Below are 20,524 nucleotides of genomic sequence, written 5' to 3'. Positions count from 1 at the left end.
CCATGTAGTTCTGACCTAGCAGAAAGGAGTCCTTTTTCGCAGTAGATGGAGTAGGCAGGCAGTGTCTTTGTTCCCAGCATTTTGTGCAGGCTAGGGAAGGATTTAGCCATTCAGTTTTTTAAATATTGGAGAGTTAAAAAAAAAATTGGTATCTTGCTTCACATAAACAGTTTAAAAATGTATTTTTTGGTTGAAGGTTTATTCAAGTTTTGCTAACTGTTGTTGCCTTTTTTCAAGTATTGTGGGGTGGAGGGTGGTAAGCATCAAAATCCAGTGTCCTGATTATTTTTCAGTTGTAGTGACATAAACCAATATCTGCTTTGTTTATTGTAGGCACAGTGTTCTAACACAACCTTTTGTCACATGTAGCAAGTCATTTTTCAAGTTTACAAAAATGAAATCCTATGCTAACTGCTTAATTAGATGCCACCTACTGGCAGCCATATAACAGATGTAAAGCTTTAAAGCTTGTGAGGCTGTGGGATTTTAGTTTTAGTTTTCTTTGTGTTTCACTTTCTTTTAAGTAACCTTATAATATGTACTTGCTGTTTACTGGTAGGACAGAACTCCATGCAAGCCCTGAGGGGTGGCCAGGAGAGCTGCGTTGAAACTATTAACAGACCCGTGTTTAGACTAGGTAAATAGGTCATACACATTTTGTTACTAGCATATTTTTAAAGCAGTGTTATTTATCCCTTCACATAACACAAGAACCAGGGATACCCCAATGAAATTAATAGACATCAGGTTTAAAACAAACATAAGGAAGTAATTCTTAATACAACACAATCAACCTGTAGAACTTGTTGTCAAGGGATGTTGTGAAGGCCAAAAATATCACTGGGTTCAAAAAGGAATTCGAGAAGTTCATGGAGAATAGGTCCATCAGTGGCTATTAGCCAAGATGTCAGAGGCACAATCCCATGCTCTGGGTGTCCCTAAGCCTTTGATGGCTAGAAGCTGGGACTGGACAACAAAGGATGGATCCCTCAATAATTACTGTGTTCTGTTCATTCCCTCTGAAGCATCTGACACAGGCTGCTATTGGAAGACAGGATACTGGTCTAGATGGATCATTGGTCTGAGCAAGTATGGACATTCTTATGTTCTCTCTTCAGTAGAGTAGACATGGGTTAGCACCTTTACCAGTATATTATCCGGTTGTGATGAACCCTAGAATGGAGTTGACTAGTTTACATGTTTCTAAAAGTGTTAACACTGTCTACTATATCATTTAAAATGTATTTATTTGTTAACAGGTTTTTTAATACAATCTATTTACCCAGGTCAGCTCTACACTTAAAACTTAAGTTGATGTAGCTACAGTGCTCAGGGGTGTGAAAAATCAACAACCCTGAGTACTGCAGCCATGCTGACCTAACCCCCCTGGTGTAGATGTGGCTAGGTCATTAGAAGCATTTTTCCATCAACTGAGCTACAGTCACTGTGGGTGGTGGGGTTACCACAGTGACAACGGAAGAATCCGTTCTGTCTCTATAGTGTGCATCTACACTAGAAGGCTACAGCGGGATAGCTATGGCATCATGCCGATGCTGCTGTAACTCCTATCGTGTAGACAAGTCCCTAGTTTAGGCAGGAGCTCTGCAAGCTTGTGCTTCCTGCGTGACAACCTTGCCACTGTGGGGGCCAATCTTCAAGACAACGCCATGGCTGTGGGTAATAAAAGCCCATTCATGAGTTGGCAAGTACTGTGGATCGTAATCCTGTTAAATCAGGGGACCCCAACACAGTGCCTGCAGGCACCAGGGCGCCCGCTGGGGCATCTAAGTGCGCCCGTATACTGGCTGGCGGATGAACATCTGCCAAAATGCCGTCGCCTCTGGATGACGCCGCTTGTCGGCGGCATTTTGGCGCCTGCCAGACGAAAAAGGTTGGGGACCACTGTGTTAAATGAAGTCTTTTATTTTAAAATAATTAAATAATAAAATGTGGGTATCAGGCAGTATTGAGTCAGAGAGCATATGTATTTGGGATTAGGGTTTAAGAACATAAACCCTTGAGCAGCTATAAACTGTTAGAGCAGCTCACTGACAATGGCAAGCAGCTACTTGCACAAGTAGTCCGATTAATTACAGTGGGTCTAATCGCACAAATAACAACTTTCCCGTCGGAGTAAAGAGTTCATAATCAGACCCTGAGCAGGCCTGGAACACCATGTGAACAACAAGCATATCTGCTAGAATGGAACTACCATGAAGAAAAAGATTTTTTTTAAAGTTAAATTTACAATTCAGAGCAGGATGAATTCATGAAATAATTGTATTGGGGCCTCAAAACTTGTTGTACTTTTTTTTCCCCACGTGTATAACAACTTCTGATTTTAAAAAGTTCCACATTAAAAAAAAAAATGAAATTGAGGTATAGAGCAATTTTGAAAACTAACAAATAAGTTCCAGAAAGCATACTAAAAAAAATTATTTAGGAAGCTTAAAAGTTAAAACCATTTTTCAGTTGTTATAATATTTTTAAATACAGGCCCAATCCTGCAGTCTCTTACTTTAAAGGATAAACCTTATTTTTAAGTTAGTAAATCAACAAGATCTCAGACAGGAGGAGGGATTATGGAGTAATTGTTTGCCTCATCCTTTTTAAAATGTGTGCTGTTCTTCTGCTATTGCCCCTCCCCTCCCAAAAATATTACATATGGCTATTGACTATATTATGGATTAATCACCTCTCAATTTTCCCTTTATTGTTTATTGTTAATATTAAGCTCAGATAGGATATTTTCTCATACAAAATTTTCTTTGAGTCTCTAACATATTTTAAAAAAAAAAAAGAAACATAGCAAAAGTGACAGATTAATTTCTGTGATATTCACAGTTGAAATATTCTGACTATCATCCTTTTATGCCAGGTGTTAGACTTTCACGGCATAATGCCTATTGCCACAGTGAACATACCAAATCTACTCGCAGAAGAAATATATTGACAGTTTCTTGTGATCTCACTAATTCCCTTGTGGTACCATTGCTACAGTAATTAATAGTCTATAAAATCTGAAAATAAAATGTGACAATATAAAATACAAGGGAGGAGTTCCAAAATACAGATTTTTCTTGATTCATATTTTGCTTAGATTATTCAGTCTCCTCTACTATATCTCCATTATCATAAATAAAACTATAGACTTGATTTCTCCTGTATGTCTTGAAGTAACAAAACCTCTGATTCCTTCTAGTCTTAGCCCTGAAAGTGGTGGTAATATGCATATTTTTAAATTCAGGAATATCACATGTATTTACAAAATAATGCTGATATTAATTTGCATTAAACACCATTCTCATAACACTATAGCGAGGGGAAGTATTTTAAGCATTTTAATAGGCTACTGTTTTGTTAGGTGCTCAATTACTAACAAGGCTCTCAGAGATTGGGATGGGTGCCAATAAAGGAACTCGGAGCGATAGAAGATCATACTGTAGTTTCTCACTCCTAACATACTTTTCCATTATTTAATCCAGAGTTGATGGGTTACCTGGCTCCAACTTGTCAGATGGCAAGTGTGAACAAGAAAGCTGAAACTTGGTGACTTAATTCTTTCTACTTGTATCCTCATTCAAATTTTAAGAAATTTGTGGATGTAGCCAAAATCTAAAACCAGAATGATCCAAAAGGGAAAGAAATTAAATTTTTATAAAAATAATCAGGATAACTTGACACCTAAAAACATCTGTAAAATATTCCTGCATTTGGTCCTTCTGAGACACAGAAGCTGTTTTTTTTTCTTCGTTGTTTTTTGTTAAAAACAGCATAATCTCTGTTAGTTTAAATCCACAGTCTAGATGTAAAAGGATCGATAGGGCCATATTCTCTCTCTCATTGCAAAGGAAAACAGGAAAGCACAAGAACCAAAAGTTTATTGAAGAAACATTTGCACTATAAAAAAAGAAAGAAATAATATTTTTCAATTCACCTAATACAAGTACTGTAGTGCAATCTCTTTATCATGAACGTTGAACTTTCAAATGTAGAATTATGTACAAAAAAACCTGCATTCAAAAATAAAACAGTGCAAAAATGTAGAGCCTACAAATCCACACAGTCCTACCTCTTGTTCAGCCAATCGCTCAGACAAACGAGTTTGTTTACATTTGTAGAAGATAATGCTGCTTGCTTCTTGTTTACAATATCACCTGAAAGTGAGAACAGGCATTTGCATGGCACTGTTGTATCCGGCGTCACAAGATATTTACGTGCCAGATGCGCTAAAGATTCGTACATCCTTTGATGCTTCAACCACCATTCCATAGGACATGCGTCCATACTGATGACGGGTTCTGCTCAATAATGATCCAAAGTAGTGCGGACCGATGTATGTTCATTTTCATCATCTGACTCAGATGCCACCAGCAGAAGGTTGATTTTTTTTTTTTTTTTTGGTGGTTTGGATTCTGTACTTTCTGCATCAGAGTGTTGCTCTTTTAAGACTTCTGAAAACATGCTCCACACCTCATCCCTCTCAGATTTTGGAAGGCACTTCAGATTCTTAAACCTTGGGTTGAATGCTGTAGCTATCTTTAGAAATTTCACATTGGTATCTTCTTTGCATTTTGGCAAATCTGCAGTGAAAGTGTTCTTAAACGAACAACGTGCTGGGTCATCATCCGAGACAGCTATAACATGAAATATATGACAGAATGCGGGTAAAACAGAGCAGGGGACATACAATTCTCTCCCAAGGAGTTCAGTCACAAGTTTAATTAACACATTATTTTTGTAAGAAGCATCATCAGCATGGAAGCATGTCCTCTGGAACGATGGCCGAAGCATGAAGAGCCATACAAATGTTTAGCATATGTGGCACGTAAATATCTTGCGATGCCAGCTACAACAGTGCTATGTGAACGCCTGTTCTCACTTTCAGGTGATGTAATTAAGAAGTGGGCAGCAGTATCTCCCATAAATGTAAACAAACTTGTTTGTCTTAGCTATTGGCTGAACAAGAAGTAGGATTGAGTGGACTTGTAGGCTCTAACGTTTTACATTGTGTTGATTTTAAGTGCAGTTATGTAACAAAAAAAATCTGTATTTGTAAATTGCACTTTCATGACAGAGATTGCACTACAGTACTTGTATGAGGGGAATTGAAAAATACTATTTCTTTTGTTTATCATTTTTACAGTGCAAATATTTGTAATAAAAATAATATAAAGTGAGCACTGTACACTTTGTATTCTGTGTTATAATAGAAAGCAATATATTTGAAAATGTAGAAAAACATCCAAAATACATAATAAATTTCAATTGGTATTTTATTATTTAACAGTGTGATTAATCACGATGAATTTTTCTAATCACGATTAATTTTGTTGAGTTAATCGCGTGAGTTAATTGTGATTAATTGACAGCACTACTTACTTTCTTTTGCATTAAATCTCCCTGGCCATATGTAATGATTGCCTGTCTCCAACTGGATTAAGAAAATGGAATCTGAATTCTTATAATCACCTGACTGTTCTGACCCCAGCCCTTGAACTTCAGGAAACAACCAGTTACAGCTGCTTTGCATTTCTATTCTTGTTGCCTGCTTTAGCAATACAGATTCAAGGTAGTTTGCCTACTCACTCCCTTTGAGATGTACCCTGAGAGTTAGAATTTGGGATATCCCTCCTTGAGTTCTTAAGTCTGTTTTTACAGCTAGGCCAAGTTTCTGTTTCTCAAATGTCAACTTGTGGTTACAAGAGATAAAATATAATTTTAAGATAAGTAAATGAAGACACTGTAGTCTTGTATTTTCTCAGTGAATCCTTTTAAAAAAAGCTGTTTGACAGTAACCTCCTTGCTGCCAAAAAGGATTGCTTAAAGGTACTGATTTTTCAATCAAGGTATGGCTTTCAGGGTTCTACAAAGCCAGAAAGAGACTGGAGCTTTCAGACTTTCATGCATTGCTTTATAGAAAGCTAGTTTTCTTCCTAATCCCTTGATTTGAAGGTGAAGGAGTTTGTTATATAATTTTAATCAATGGACCTATTTGCTGAAGTGCTTTACTTTAAGTTAATAGGTTCTCATTAAACTTACTTATATCCTTTTCAGCATCTTGTCCCTATTATCTAACAAGTTAGCCCTGCAACATACTTAGAATTATTACTGTTGATTTCCTGGTAGTGCCTTCAGGTGGTGACTGACCAGAATGACTTAAAGGGTCTTTCAGTTTTGGAATCTGTGGGGATGTTTCTTATCACGTTTCCTGCTTTGACAAGGTTATTGGCCTAGCAGATGAGGGGAAACAGTAAATGTGATATATCTTGATTTTAGTAAGATACTTAACACAGTTCCACATGACATTCTTATAAGCAAACTAGAGAAATGTGGTCTTGATTAAATTACTATAAGGCGGGTGCATAGCTGATTGAAAGAGTGTACTCAAATAGTACTTATCAATTGTTCACTATCAAACTGGAAAGATATATCTGGTGAGGTTCAGCAGGTGTCTGTGCCGGGTCCGGTAATATTCGACGTTTTCATTAATGACTTGGATAATGGAATGAACAGTATGCTTATAAAATTTGTGGATGACACCACGTTGGAAGGGGTTGCAAGCACGTTGGAGGACAGGATTAGAATTCAAAATGACTGTGACAGATTGGAGAATTGATCTGAAATCAACAGATGAAATTCTGTAAAGACAAGTACAAAGTACTACATTTAGGAAGGAAAAATCTAATGATCAACTACAAAATGGGGAATAACTAGCTAGATGGTAATACTGTTAAAAAGGATTTTGGGGTTATAGTGGATCACAAGTTGAATATGAGCTAGTAATGCGATGCAGTTACTAAAAGGCTAACATAACTCTGGAATATATTAACAGGAGTGTCACATGTAAGACCACGGGAGGTTATTATCCAGCTGTACTCAGCCCTGGTGAGGCCTCAGATGGCATGCTGTGTCTAATTCTGGGCACCGCACTTTGAGAAAGATGTGGACAAATTGGAGAGAATCCAGAGGAGAGCAAGACAAAATGATGAAAGGGTTAGAAAACCTGACCTAGGAGGAAAGGTTAGAAAAATTGGACATTCTTGATAAAAGAAGGCTGTGAGAGGACCTGTTAATTGTCTTCAAATATGCTAAGGGCTGTTATAAAGAGGACAGTGATCAAGTGTTCTCTGTGTCCTGTTAAGATGGGGCAATAAGTAATGGGTTTAATCTCCAGTCAGGAAAATGTAGGTTAGATATTAGATTTTTTTTTAAACTATCCTTATAGTTAAGTACTGGAATAGACTTCCAAGGGAGGTTTTAGTATCCCTGTCATTGGAGGTTTTTAAGAACAGGTTAGGCAAACAATGGTCAGGGGTGGTCTGAGTATACTTGGGACTGCCTTAGCATAGGAGTGAGACTAGATGACCTCTCAAGGTCCCTTCCAGCTGTGATCCTATTTTTCTGTGTACACTGTCTCAAGGGAAGAGCAGAAGCAAACAGAAAAACAGACCAGCGTAGCAAAATTCCAGCATTGAGGGTCTCCAGAAAAAATAGTCTTGAATTCATAGAAGAGGTACATCAGCAAACCTCTGACACCGCTGATCAGCATGTTGGTAGTTGCTATGTTCTTAAGCTGGATGACACCAAAAGACTTTGAGAGACTCTGCCTGTCATAACTGAGACTAAATCTGAGAAAAACCTGACCTATATAAAAATTTTGCTGCAGAAAATTTTAGGATGGGAGAAGCTGTACTAGTCACCGTGCCTTACCTCTGCCTAGGTACTTGCTATCATCTAGTAAGGGAGTGTGACAGCTTGACATTAATACTTGCTGTTCGGTAGTCCATTTTTTACACTAGTCTGTCAAGTAAAGACATTCCTTGTAAAAATCACTTCGGTCCTGAGCCCTTCTGAGGCAAAGTTTGTCTCGCTGTTCTTTTCTTAGATACCAGCCCAGAAAATTAATTATCTATTTTATCTGTCAATTTTTATATGCCTAGATTATGTCCATTTTAACCTCCTTATTCTAGTTTTGATTCATTGTGTAGTTGTAGTCACTACCTCCCTTAATCCCCCTTGTTGCACTGTAGCTCTGTATTACAACTTTTTTGATTTCTTCACTGTCTTTCCACAGAGCTTCAATTTTCGTTGATCCCTCTGTTGTGGCTAATGCAGAAAACAGTATTATCTTTCTTTTTATTTCTGAGGCAAATACATTTATTTTTGGGTGAATTTATAATGCTAATTTCCCTAAAGACTTCCTGAAAGAATAACAACAAGGGATGTAAAAAAATTAGAGATAAGAACCAATTGGATTAGCCTGTGCTTTTCCTCCTGCTTCACTTTTGTACAAGGAAGCTGTTCCTCTGAATTGGTCCTAGACGTTTCTACCAGTGGGACTGTGCAATCACTCAATAAATATGATCCTACCCTTAGTTTCCCACAGGAGAGTCTTCTTCAAGACCTAAGACTAGGGATATCTTATGTATTATTCCCTTGAAATCTGAACAAGTTTTTCATGTAGACAAGGTATTTTTGCATATTGTTTCACCTTTTCTTCCCACAGTTACTACTTTGATAACTTAAGCCAGGATGTAATAATTCATCTCAGAAAGTCTGTGGCATTTTTATAAATCCCTTATTTTAATGTGCAGAGTACACTCACTGTACACTGTAAAAGGTAGAGCTTTTAGAACTGGGATTGGGTTGGTTGGTTTGTTTATTTGCTTTTGGTCTCTGGGAATGCTAGGCGGAAGCCTTGGGTTTTCAAAATACACACTGGCTAGAGGAGCATATAGGGCAGAAAAGAGGTGTGCTTAATACTGGAGCTCCAACAGGGTGTTGTCTACTTCATAGGGTGGATCCAGGAGTCTTTGGATGAGATTTACTTTTTAAAAAAAATATATTAAAGTACTATAGTGTAGGTTAGATATCTTTGTATAACATTTGTTGAAGCTTTGTGTAGAATGATGATGGTCTTGTGATTTTGGTGTTTCTTCAATAAACTTTTGGTTCTTGTGCTTTCCTGTTTTCCTTTGCAATGAGAGAGAGAATATGGCCCTATCGATCCTTTTACATCTAGACTGTGGATTTAAACTAACAGAGATTATGCTGTTTTTAACAAAAAACAATGAAGAAAAAAAAACAGCTTCTGTGTCTCAGAAGGACCAAATGCAGGAATATTTTACAGATGTTTTTAGGTGTCAAGTTCTCCTGATTATTTTTATAAAAATTTAATTTCTTTCCCTTTTGGATCATTCTGGTTTTAGATTTTGGCTACATCCACAAATTTCTTAAAATTTGAATGAGGATACAAGTAGAAAGAATTAAGTCACCAAGTTTCAGCTTTCTTGTTCACACTTGCCATCTGACAAGTTGGAGCCAGGTAACCCATCAACTCTGGATTAAATAATGGAAAGTATGTTAGGAGTGAGAAACTACAGTATGATCTTCTATCGCTCCAAGTTTCTTTATTGGCACCCATCCCAATCTCTGAGAGCCTTGTTAGTAATTGAGCACCTAACAAAACAGTAGCCTATTAAAATGCTTAAAATACTTCCCCTTGCTATAGTGTATGAGAATGGTGTTTAATGCAAATTAATATCAGCATTATTTTGTAAATACATGTGATATTCCTGAATTTAAAAATATGCATATTACCACCACTTTCAGGGCTAAGACTAGAAGGAATCAGAGGTTTTGTTACTTCAAGACATACAGGAGAAATCAAGTCTATAGTTTTATTTATGATAATGGAGATATAGTAGAGGAGACTGAATAATCTAAGCAAAATATGAATCAAGAAAAATCTGTATTTTGGAACTCCTCCCTTGTATTTTATATTGTCACATTTTATTTTCAGATTTTATAGACTATTAATTACTGTAGCAATCAATCAGTGCCTTTCCTGATTCTGCCCATTATCTGACCAAGTGGTAACATGAACTGTCCTGAGCAGTACTAGACTTTCTCTACCTCTCTTTTGTACCTCCTTTTTTAGTAACACCACATTTTTTTAATATAAATCTTTTAAAAACAGTGACAGCATTTAGTTCAAATTCTTCTCAGATTGCTTGTATAATGAAAAACAAAGCCATTTTTCTGTTTTTCTGTTTTATTACACCTTTAAAAGAGTGTAATAGCCAGACTCCCTTTCCTTTCTTGGGCAGAGACATTTTACATACAATTTCTGTGCAGAGCAGTTTTTTCAGAAGAGATGTAAATCCCCCCCCAAAATAAATGCATACTGGAAAGATCTTAAACTGCTGCATTGTGAGAAAAAGTGATATGCTGGGGAGAGGTTTCTTTTGGGAAAAGGTAGTGGGATAGAAAGCCTTTCACCTATAGGTCACTGATTCAAACTTAGATAAATCCAGTTTGTGTTATTAGGGCCTGAGCTTTGCCATTTCTGTGGGCTATGTGAGATGTTGTCCTCAGCCCTGGTTTTAGTGCACAGGTATTTGCAAAATCTGCCCCAACCATGCAATGAGCTCTGAATGGAGCGTCATTGATTTCAGTGGTGATTTGCCTGGCTGGTGGTCTACTTTTGTGGAGCTCATTCCAGAGCTGTGACCAGAACTGACACCGTTACCGTCAATCTCAGTAGAAATACAAGGGATTCAGTGAATTTTATGGTTAACTCACGTTTTCTCCTAAGGCAGTGTTTCCCAAACTTGGGACGCCGCTTGTTAGGGAAAGCCCCTGGCAGGCGGGCCAGTTTGCATTAAAACCAGAGCCAGGGGCGGCTCTACAAAGTAGGCTGCCCCAAGCAGCGCGGAGCGCTGCGCCGCCCTTCCCCAGTCCCGCGGCGGGTCCCCTCTTCCCGCGGCTCCGGCATCCTGGGGAGGGCGGCATTTGGCTCCGGTGGAGCTCCCGCCGGCATGCCTGCGGCAGGTCCACCGGAGCCCGGGACAAGCGGACCTGCCGCAGGCATGACTGCGGCGGGTCCCGTCTTCCCGCGGCTACGGTTGAGCTCCCGCAGGCATGCCTGCGGCAGGTCCACGGAGCCGGAAGACGGACCCGCCGCAGTCATGCCTGCGGCAGGTCCGCTCGTCCCGCGGCTCCGGTGGACCTGCCGCAGGCATGCCGGCGGGAGCTCAACCGGAGCCAAATGACGCCCTCCCCAGGATGCCGCCCCAAGCGGGCGCTTGGCCCGCTGGTGCCTAGAGCCGCCCCTGACCAGAGCTGAGAACACCATCTCACATAGCCCGCGCCGCTTCCAGCAGCCATGGGCGCCAACTTATATGGGCTCCTGGGGCTTTAGCCCCAGGAATATTCACAGACAGGGGCTCTGCTCCAGCAATATTTGGAGCTAGGTTTCTCCCCTGCTCTGCGCTGCCGGCAGCCCAGAGCCCTTTAAATCCCAGCCGCCTCCGGGAGTCAGAGGGCTCTGGGCTGCCTGCAACCGCGGGGAGCCCAGAGCCTTTTAAATCTCAGCCGCGGCTGGGATTTAAAAGGCTCTGGGCTGCCTGCAACCTGAGGCCCAGAGCCTTTTAAATCCCCGCCGCGGCCGGGAATCAGAGGGCTCTGGGCTGCCCGCTGCGGCGGGGAGCCCAGAGCCCTTTAAATCTCGCGGCTGAGATTTAAAGGGCTCTGGGCTCCCCGCCGCAGCAGGCAGCCCAGAGCCCTCTGATTCCCGGCCGCGGCTGGGATTTAAAAGGCTCTGGGCTCCCCGCGGGTGCAGGCAGCCCAGAGCCCGTTGAATCCCAGCCGCGGCTGTGAGTTAAAAGGCTCTGGGCTCCCCCTTTAAATCCCAGCCGCGGCTGAGATTTAAAAGGCTCTGGGCTCCCCGTGGTTGCAGGCAACCCAGAGCCCTTTAAATCCCAGCAGCGCCTGAGATTTAAAGGGCTCTGGGCTCCCCGCGGTTGCAGGCAGCCCAGAGCCCTCTGATTCCCGGCCGCGGCTGGGATTTAAAAGGCTCTGGGCTCCCCGCGGTTGCAGGCAGCCCAGAGCCCTCTGACTCCCGGCCGCGGCTGGGATTTAAAAGGCTCTGGGATCCCCGCGGCTGCCAGCAGCCCAGAGCCCTTTGAATCCCAGCCCCTGATTGCCCCCTCCCCAGACTCCTGCCCCAACTGCCCCCCAGGACCTCCACCCCCTATCTAAGCACCACTGGTCCTTGTTCCCCGATTACCCCCTCCCGAGACCTCTGCCCCTAACTGCCCCTTGGGACCTCAGCCCCTATCTAAGCCTCCCTTCTCCTTATCCCCAACTGCCCCCTCCTGAGACCCCACCCAACTTCCCCCCCAGGACCGCACCCCCTACCTGTCCCCTGATAAACCTCCTGGATTCCCATGCCTATCCAATTGCTGCCTGCCCCCTGACTGCCCCTTCGAACCTCTGCCCCATCCAACCCTCCCTGCTCCTTGTCCCTTGACTGCCCCCCGGAACTCCCTACCTCTTCTCCAACCCCCAAACCGCTTACTGTGCCACTCAGGCCAGCGTGTCTGGCTCCGTGCAGCTCCAGACAGTTGCTGCCATGCTCCCCCATGGAGCCTACAGCCCTCTCCCACCCCCAGCACTTGCCTTCCGGATTTGAACACCTCAAAATTCAGGAGTGCTCAAGCTCGGTTTGGGCAGCTTTTACTTCATTTCTCCCAAATCAGTTTCCCCTGCAAGGTACCAACTGAAGGTGTTGGAGAACAGAGAGATCGGGTGGCCTCCTAATGCCTGGAAAAGAGACAAAGGCCGGAGGAGGGAGTGTCAGTGCCTGTGCGGACTTCTGGGAAGTGCACGGTGTGGAAGGGGATGCTGTGATGCTTTGGAACAACTCCATACAAAGCCAGTCAGGACTCTGGGGGAGCCTCCTCTTTGAGCATACTGTCTCCAGGGCAAGAAGCTTACACCTTCCTGGGTCTGACCTCAGAGCATTCAGCATGCCCTTCCACGTCATGCACTTTCCACAGCGAGTCTGCCCAGGCTGGTCCTGGGGCAACCAGAGGGCCCTGCACCCCAACTCCGCAGTCAGATGTGACTCTCAGCCAGACAGTAAAACAGAAGGTTTATTAGATGACGGGAACACAGTTTAAACAGAGCTTGTTGGTACAGAAAACAGAACCCCTCTGTCAGGTCCATCTTGGGGGGTGGGGAGCCCAGAACCAAGTTCTGGGTCTCTCCCCATTTCCCCAGCCAGCTCCAAACTGACACTCCCTCCTCTGGCCTCTGTGTCTCTTCCGGACAAGGAGGCCACCTGATCTCTTTGTCCCCAACACCTTCAGTTGGCATCTTGCAGGGGAAACTGAGGCACCCACACAGTATTCAGAGAAAATATTAAGAACATTCCCACTTCATCACAACAGGTGCAACAAAATATAATACTGTATATTGAAGTAGGCAAGTGCTGCTTCTGACTTTCCACTTTTAATTGACCCTTGTAATCTTGTGGCACTGACGCGTTGTAGCTTCATTTTATATCGGCTTACAGGGCGGGAGTGGGGGGGCACCACCATTTTGGGCCCCACCAAAAATTATACAAACCTGCCGCCTATGCCAGCAGCTTCCATTGGCTCCCATCGAACCGTGGCCAGTGGGAGCCGCGATCGGCCGGACCTGCGGACGTGGCAGGTAAACAAACCGGCCCAGCCCGCCAGGGGCTTTCCCTAAACAAGCAGCGTCCCAAGTTTGGGAAACACTGTCCTAGGAAGATGGTCCCTCCCTCCACAACACAGTTGGGGGTGCATTGATTATTGATTAAACAAAGGAAGCTTTTACTGCCGCAGTCTGTGGTTTACATGTTCTGTAAATAAACAAAGGATATTCGTCAAAGGTGCTCACTGCTTGGTACCTTCCACAAGCAGAATTTGCTTTGAAAAAAAATTCAGTATTGCTATAATTTATGGATATGTTGTACCTTTTATTGCAGGCTTGGCTTGGTGTGGATAAATATAGAGCAGCAGTAACTGAACTGCTATGAGCTAACTGGGCATCTGTCCAAAATATCATTAAAATATTGACATAGACTAATTTGGGTTTTTTAATAATATTTTGTTAAGTGCTATTTAAACAGCTCTCCAATGATTGACCCACATACTCTAGTTTAAAAGTTGAGAATTGAGATAATAGTAGATCTGACACTTTTCGTACATGATGTTTTCTGCAGTCAAGCAGTACATAGTTCAATATGTTAATTTCTGAGACAATTCGTAAAGAAAAAAAGCAACAAACTAAACCAGAGCAAACAACAGACAGATTTTCTGTACTGAATACCTTTTGTTCATTCATTTTCCAGGTTAGCACTGTATGTATATGAATATCTGCTCCATGTAGGAGCACAGAAATCTGCCCAGACATTTTTATCAGAGGTACGTTTCCCATTGTTTTCTTCTCTTTCACAGTTTTGATAGTGTGTGCAAATAGAATAACTGTATATGTTTTTTTAAAAAAAGGAATAAAACAACACTGTGGATATCAGTTTATACTGATAAACTTGGATTTTTAAGTCTGTGCTAACCAGGTGTTCACCCATCTCTGGCACAAGGCACCCCCAACTTCGCAAAACAATTCACTGGTGTGATTTGTACCCCATACCTCCCTGTCTTTCACCACATAAAGATCCCACTTGTTTTCTGTAACAAATGTGGCATTTAGGGAATACATGATTTTATTAGTATTTGCTTGGGATGACCTGTATAACTTACTCATGGTTTCACCACCTGTGGATAATGCATCCATTCCAAACACATGGCAATGACATGTTTTATACTATATTATATTTCCAGACTCTGTCCCTGTTGTATATACACCATAGATAATGTTGACCAGCAGTGGTCTCAGTACATATCCCTATGATACCAATTAACAACTTCTCTTAATTTGAAGAAGCAATTATGTATTATAACTACTTGTGTCCTGTTGATTAACCAGTTTTAACACCCGATGGTACTTTTGCCTTTTACCCTATGTTAATTTTGTCTTCATAGTCTTTGTTAAAGGACTCTGTAAGTCTTTTGAAAATCCAAGTAAATTAGTTTTCTCAACAACCTTCGTTTATGATAGGAAAAAATGACCAGTGTGTCAGAGATACTGAACCCGTTTTTAAAATCTCTCTTTAACAAGAATATTTAAGAAAATAAGTTGACAAGTGGGAAGTAAAGAAGAGCTTGGGAAAACAGCATTGAATAAAGAGCAGGCAAGGTAATAACTTGGAAAATTTCCACATCTCAAAATCAGTTGTCCCAGGTGGCACAGATTCAAATAGTAATACATTTATTTCGCTACTGATGACTTATTGAACAGTCCTGGATAACTGGCATGCCACTGGAAGACTGGAGAAAAGCAAATTTGTGGTAGAATTTTTTTTTTTAAAGTAAAGAGTGTTTCCAGCGGTTACCATCTGATATATCCAGTTTTTCTCTCTATTAAAGTAGGGGCAAAATAATTAGGAGAAAAATATAAAAAATTAATAGAATAATTTATGTCTCAGCAAAAACAGCATTCATTCATTTTGCAGGATAAAGTTTTGCTTATTTTGTTTTTAGGGTAGGTTTGCAAAGTGAGTAGATGAGGAGAACATTTTAGGTATGACATTTGAATTTTGGAAAAGCCTTCAATGGGGGGAGGGATAGCTCAGTGGTTTGAGCATTGGCCTCCTAGACACAGGGTAGTGAGTTTAATCCTTGAGGGGGGCATTTAGAGATCTGGGACAAAGAAAAAAAATAGCTGGGGATTGGTCTTGCTTTGAGCAGGGGGTTGGACTAGATGAGCTCCTGAGGTCCCTTCCAACCCTGATATTCTATGAAAATCTTGCTGTCAAAATTAATTTAAATCTGAGAAGATAGAAGCACTGTAATGTGGACTAATAGTGGCTGAATTATTATGAACAAGAGGCAGTGATAAATAGCAACATTGAATTGGTGTGCAGTATCTACTAAATACTGCAAAGATCTGTGGGCTTCATTTAACTTCTTCATTAGTGGTTTAGAAGAAGGAGTAAACAGAACATTGACGACATTTATAGAAGCTACTATGTTGGGATAAATTACAATTCTCACAAATTTTAAAATACACCTCTACCTTGATATAACACTGTCCTCGGGAGCCAAAAAATCTTACCACGTTATAAGTGAAATTGCGTTATATCGAACTTGCTTTGATCCACCGGAGTGCACAGCTCCACCCTCCCAGAGCACTGCTTTACCACGTTATATCAGAATTTGTGTTATATCGGGTCACATTATATCAAGGTAGAGGTGTAATACAAAGTGACATAGAAAGATTAGAAATCTGGGCTGAACATAATAAATACATTTGGAGGGGAAATAATCCAAAATACAGATAAATCAGTGGGGCAGAGAATCCTGGCAAGCAGAAATGATTAAAGAGATAAGAGAGTGATAGTGGATAGCAGATTAGATATGTGTTTGCAATGCAATATGGGTGCCAAAAAAGCCAGTTCAGTTTTGGGGTGCACATGATGAGTCTCTGTATCACAGATAACAAGATAGTCTTTTTTTTTTCCTATATAAGTTTGGTGCAACTGCATCTGAATTGCTACATTCAGTTCTGAATATCTTTTTATGAGAATTATATTGGCGTATGAGAGGGCAATGAGAGAAGAGCAACAAAAATGAAATCAGCTGGATGATTAATTTATAAGGGAAGATGAAGACTTAGATTCTCCAGCATGCTTTGTCCTCTTTGTTTTGATCCATAGATGCAATGGAACTACAAACCCACCAGACCAGGCCAAATTAAGATTCTTACGGTGTAGGGGATTTGCAGGTTACATAGTAGTAGGGTGACCAGATGTCCTGATTTTATAGGGACAGTCCCAATATTTGGGGCTTTTTCTTATATAGGCTCCTATTACCCCCCACCCCGTCCCGATTTTTCACACTTGCTGTCTGGTCACCCTACATAGGAGGCACTCTTAAGCCACATTCTCTTCTGGTTCCAGTTTAGGAGGCAGAGCCAGAAGAAGGAGGCATGGCTAGAGTACCTATGTGTTCTAGCAGTTCTCAACTGAGCATAACAGTCCATGGGGCTATTGAAGGCCAAAATAATTTAGAACAGTTCTGAGGCTGGGAATTTGGCCCTAAAAGAACTAAATATGTATAGCTTAGCTAAGTGATGACTGACAGTCTATACCTATTTGAAAAGTGTAAGCAACAAAGATCGAGATACATTATTTAAAGTTGTACAAGAGAGTGTAACTACGAGTAATGGGACAAAATTAAGAAAGGGAAAATTTCAGATGGATATCAGGAAATCTGACATTGCAATCAATTAGTCTGTAAAATAATGTCCTAAGAAATTGTTTTTTCAAGCTTTCCTAGATTTTGTGATACTCTGTTTTTTAAATGAATTTTCTTAGAACTGAGATTCACAGGTCATTAGTCCTAGAATCCCCTTGGGATCTGTCATAGTTACAGGGTGAGCTGCACTTTGAACCCTTTCATAGTCCCCTCTCAAGTGCACCCCTCAGGATACAGACTTTGCTTCCTTAGGCTATGGCTACACTTGCACTTCAAAGCGCTGCCACGGCAGCGCTTTGAAGCGCTAAGTGTAGTCAAAGCCCCAGCGCTGGGAGCCGGGCTCCCAGCGCTGGGGCTTTGACCACACTGGCGCTTCAAAGCGCCGCAATTTGCAGCGCTGGAGAGGGTGTGTTTTCACACCCTGCTGCAGCGCTGCAAATTTGCAAGTGTAGCCCTGTCTTTTAACCTCTTTAAAGGGTGGAACTTTGGAAGTCAATCACTTTTAGATTGGATCTCTGAGTTGCAGCCCTCCTATTAATCAACTGTGGCTCCTCTAGCAGGACTTGATTCCTGCAAGAGAATTTCCTTCAGGTAGATGTGACCAACAGTTGATAAAGTGACTCAAAACAGCTTTTCCAAAACCAGCGTATTGTTTATTCACCCAAAGGATAGTAACAAGTGAAGAAACCGGGTAAAACAACGAACGGCCTACATACCTGGGTCTTACCTATACCTTATCCTTTCCTTGCTAGTTTTGGTAACTTCCACTTAGGCCAGGTAACCTGACATCTGGGCTGGTAGGGACAGACTCCCCTGCAGCAGGTTCTCTTTCCCTTGTATCTGTCCCAGTGTTTTCCCCCAGCTGCTTTCCACTCACTCTCCATGCCCCTTCCTCTATGCAGGGCTTTTTTAACAGTTCAGTGTCTTTTGTCCTCGTCCTGGAAAAATTATCTGGCTGGTGACAGTAAGGTAGGTATTTCCCTATTAATAGCCTGCTTATTGTTCTCTTAAGGACCCTTGATATTTTCCCTGAAGATATCTCTGGAATTGTTTCATTTCCGGCCTGCTCTTCCTAACAGACTCTTTAGATTTAAATCTATGCAGTCAGACAGATTAATATCCAGCAGGTAAACAGAAGAACATACAATATTCATAAAAAATAAGAGAAAGCTCTCTTATTTTCCACAGGCTCTTGTTTTGAAGAAGCTGACTGGAGTGAAATGTACCCCTGCGAAGAGGGCCAGCACAAAGCCTATGCACCACTTAAATCCGCATCAAGCCATGTTTTGAAGGATTTAAGTAGTACGTAGGCTTTATGTTGGCCCTCTGCACAGGTATGAATTTTACTCCAGATCAATGACTTTCCAGTCTTCGTTAACAGTTTTGGTGTTAAGTACATACTGCACATCTTTCTTAGTACATTACTTTATGTTTATTTTAGAACCCGTTGAAGAATAGCATCTGTTCCAGGTGATTTACTTAAGTTTTCAAGTTATTCCCAATGGATGCATGTAGTCTTCTTGATACCAGTGCATTTGAAGCATTTAATTTTTAAAAAAATGTTTTTATACTTCTTGTTTTGCCTTTTATTCTAATTTACACTTTATCTGATATAGTTTACGCAGGATTTCTACATTTGAAAGGATACTTTTTATATCCCTAGCTATTATTATTTATGTTTTCTCCTGAGCCCTGTGTAGTTACTTCATAGTAACTGACTTTACCAGCAGAAGGATATAATAAATAGTCCCAATAAATTTAAAAAAATGTATAAAATAGTTTTGCTGTTAAAGTAAGCAGCATTTACACAGTACATCATAACATGGTAGAACAGATTTATTGGTGCTTGTTCGGGATGACCTTTGGGCTGTGTGTATCCTCCTCTTGCCACCTACATGCAGACCTTCTAGGCGTCTGATCAGCTGTTCTTGAAATTCCTTGAGAATTGGGCCTTGAAATTCAATGGGAGTTAGGTACCAAACTGTCTCAAACTTTTCTTCTGAAAATCCAAGCTTTAACCATTGTCCGTTTTATTAAGAATATTATTTTTACACATCACCACCTTTCATACCAAAGGACTCCCAAGCACTTCACAAAAGTAGAACTCATTTCACTCACCACTGACATAGAATTGTTGCTACCTCTGTGTCATAACGTTTGATGTTTAAACACCAATACTTCTCCATAGTTTAGACAGCAAGTATATAATACTATATCCAGCTGTAACTAGTGGAGGGATTTGTGATATCCCCTATGTCCAAGCTAAATTCCGATTTTTAGATTTTCCCTTCTACCTAACAGCTGTATCTTTGTGAAAATTACTGTTAAATATTAGTTACCTCCAGCACTACTACAATGCTCCTTACCATGCTGAAACACTGGTGCAATTTGGACCTGGAGGGAAGACTGCCACCTGCTGAGTCATTAGGATTATCCTTGGAGCATCTTGAGTTTTTCTAAAATTCTCTGACTCATGAGCACTGCATACAATTTTTAGAGATTTTTTTAAATATTACTTTTAATTTCTATCTCATACCTGTACATTTGGGCTTAACTAAAACATCTAGCTTTGGGCAGAGGGATACAAAATGTTGTACCAATACAAATTTTAAAAACACTGTAAAACATTTCTAAAATAGGTTTTCTGCAAAATATGTGACAAATGCTGAGTACGTGGTGGTACGATGTGTTAAGTTATGTGGTCATCCCAAATTCATGATGATAAATATTTTTCTAACTGCACAGTCATGTATTATCTCTTTCCTAGCTGGTTGAGTAGTTAATGTATCTTGTTCAGACTGAGTGGAAAAGCATAAAATACTTGATTTTTATTCTTTTTAGATAAGATGGGAAAAAAACATCACATTGGGGGAGCCCCCAGGATTCTTGCACTCTTGGTGGTGGTAAGTGTTAATAATTTTCTTTCCTTCCAATTAAAGTAGGTTGAGAGTGGAGTCGAATAGCTAGGCTTAAAATTGGAGGAAAAAGAACAGTAAAATACCAAATTTTCATCCTTGTTTTAAGCTGACAAATTCTTTTTTATTAAACTTTTTGAGGCATGAAAGAAATTCAGTTGAATTTTGTACAAATTATACTGAGTTCATCAAGAATAATTGGTGTCGAAAACAATGAAAGAAGCTAATAATAACAATGGAGTCGCCTAAAAAACATACCCAAGAGACATAGCCATATCGTTTTAGATTTCATTTATTTCTTCTGTTTTTTTCCCTAAGAAAAGACGCAGTTCCATGTTGAAATCCTTAGCCTGTGGTATTCATCACTCTAGTTGTTTCTCCAAAACTTTCTTTTACTAGGGCAAAAGTGTGTATTACAAAGATGACATTGTTAGCACATCATATTAGAACTGGAACAGGTTTCAATACTTTGTTTGC

General features: G+C 40.7%; 1 protein-coding gene across 3 annotated transcripts in view; it reads left to right on the top strand.

Moving 5' to 3' along the window:
• SSBP2 (single stranded DNA binding protein 2) overlaps positions 1-20,524 on the top strand; it is a 256,126-nt gene that overhangs the window by 53,641 nt on the left and 181,961 nt on the right. For all 3 annotated transcript variants that reach the window (XM_039545650.1, XM_039545651.1, XM_039545652.1), the window contains exons 2-3: positions 14,168-14,240; positions 19,974-20,035. In XM_039545650.1, the coding sequence (XP_039401584.1) occupies positions 14,168-14,240; positions 19,974-20,035 (135 nt within the window). The remainder of the gene's footprint in view (positions 1-14,167; positions 14,241-19,973; positions 20,036-20,524) is intronic.

This window comes from Mauremys reevesii, linkage group 6 (genome assembly GCF_016161935.1).
Source record: "Mauremys reevesii isolate NIE-2019 linkage group 6, ASM1616193v1, whole genome shotgun sequence".
NCBI lineage: Eukaryota > Metazoa > Chordata > Testudines > Geoemydidae > Mauremys > Mauremys reevesii.
This window is presented reverse-complemented; position numbering and strand designations above follow the sequence as displayed.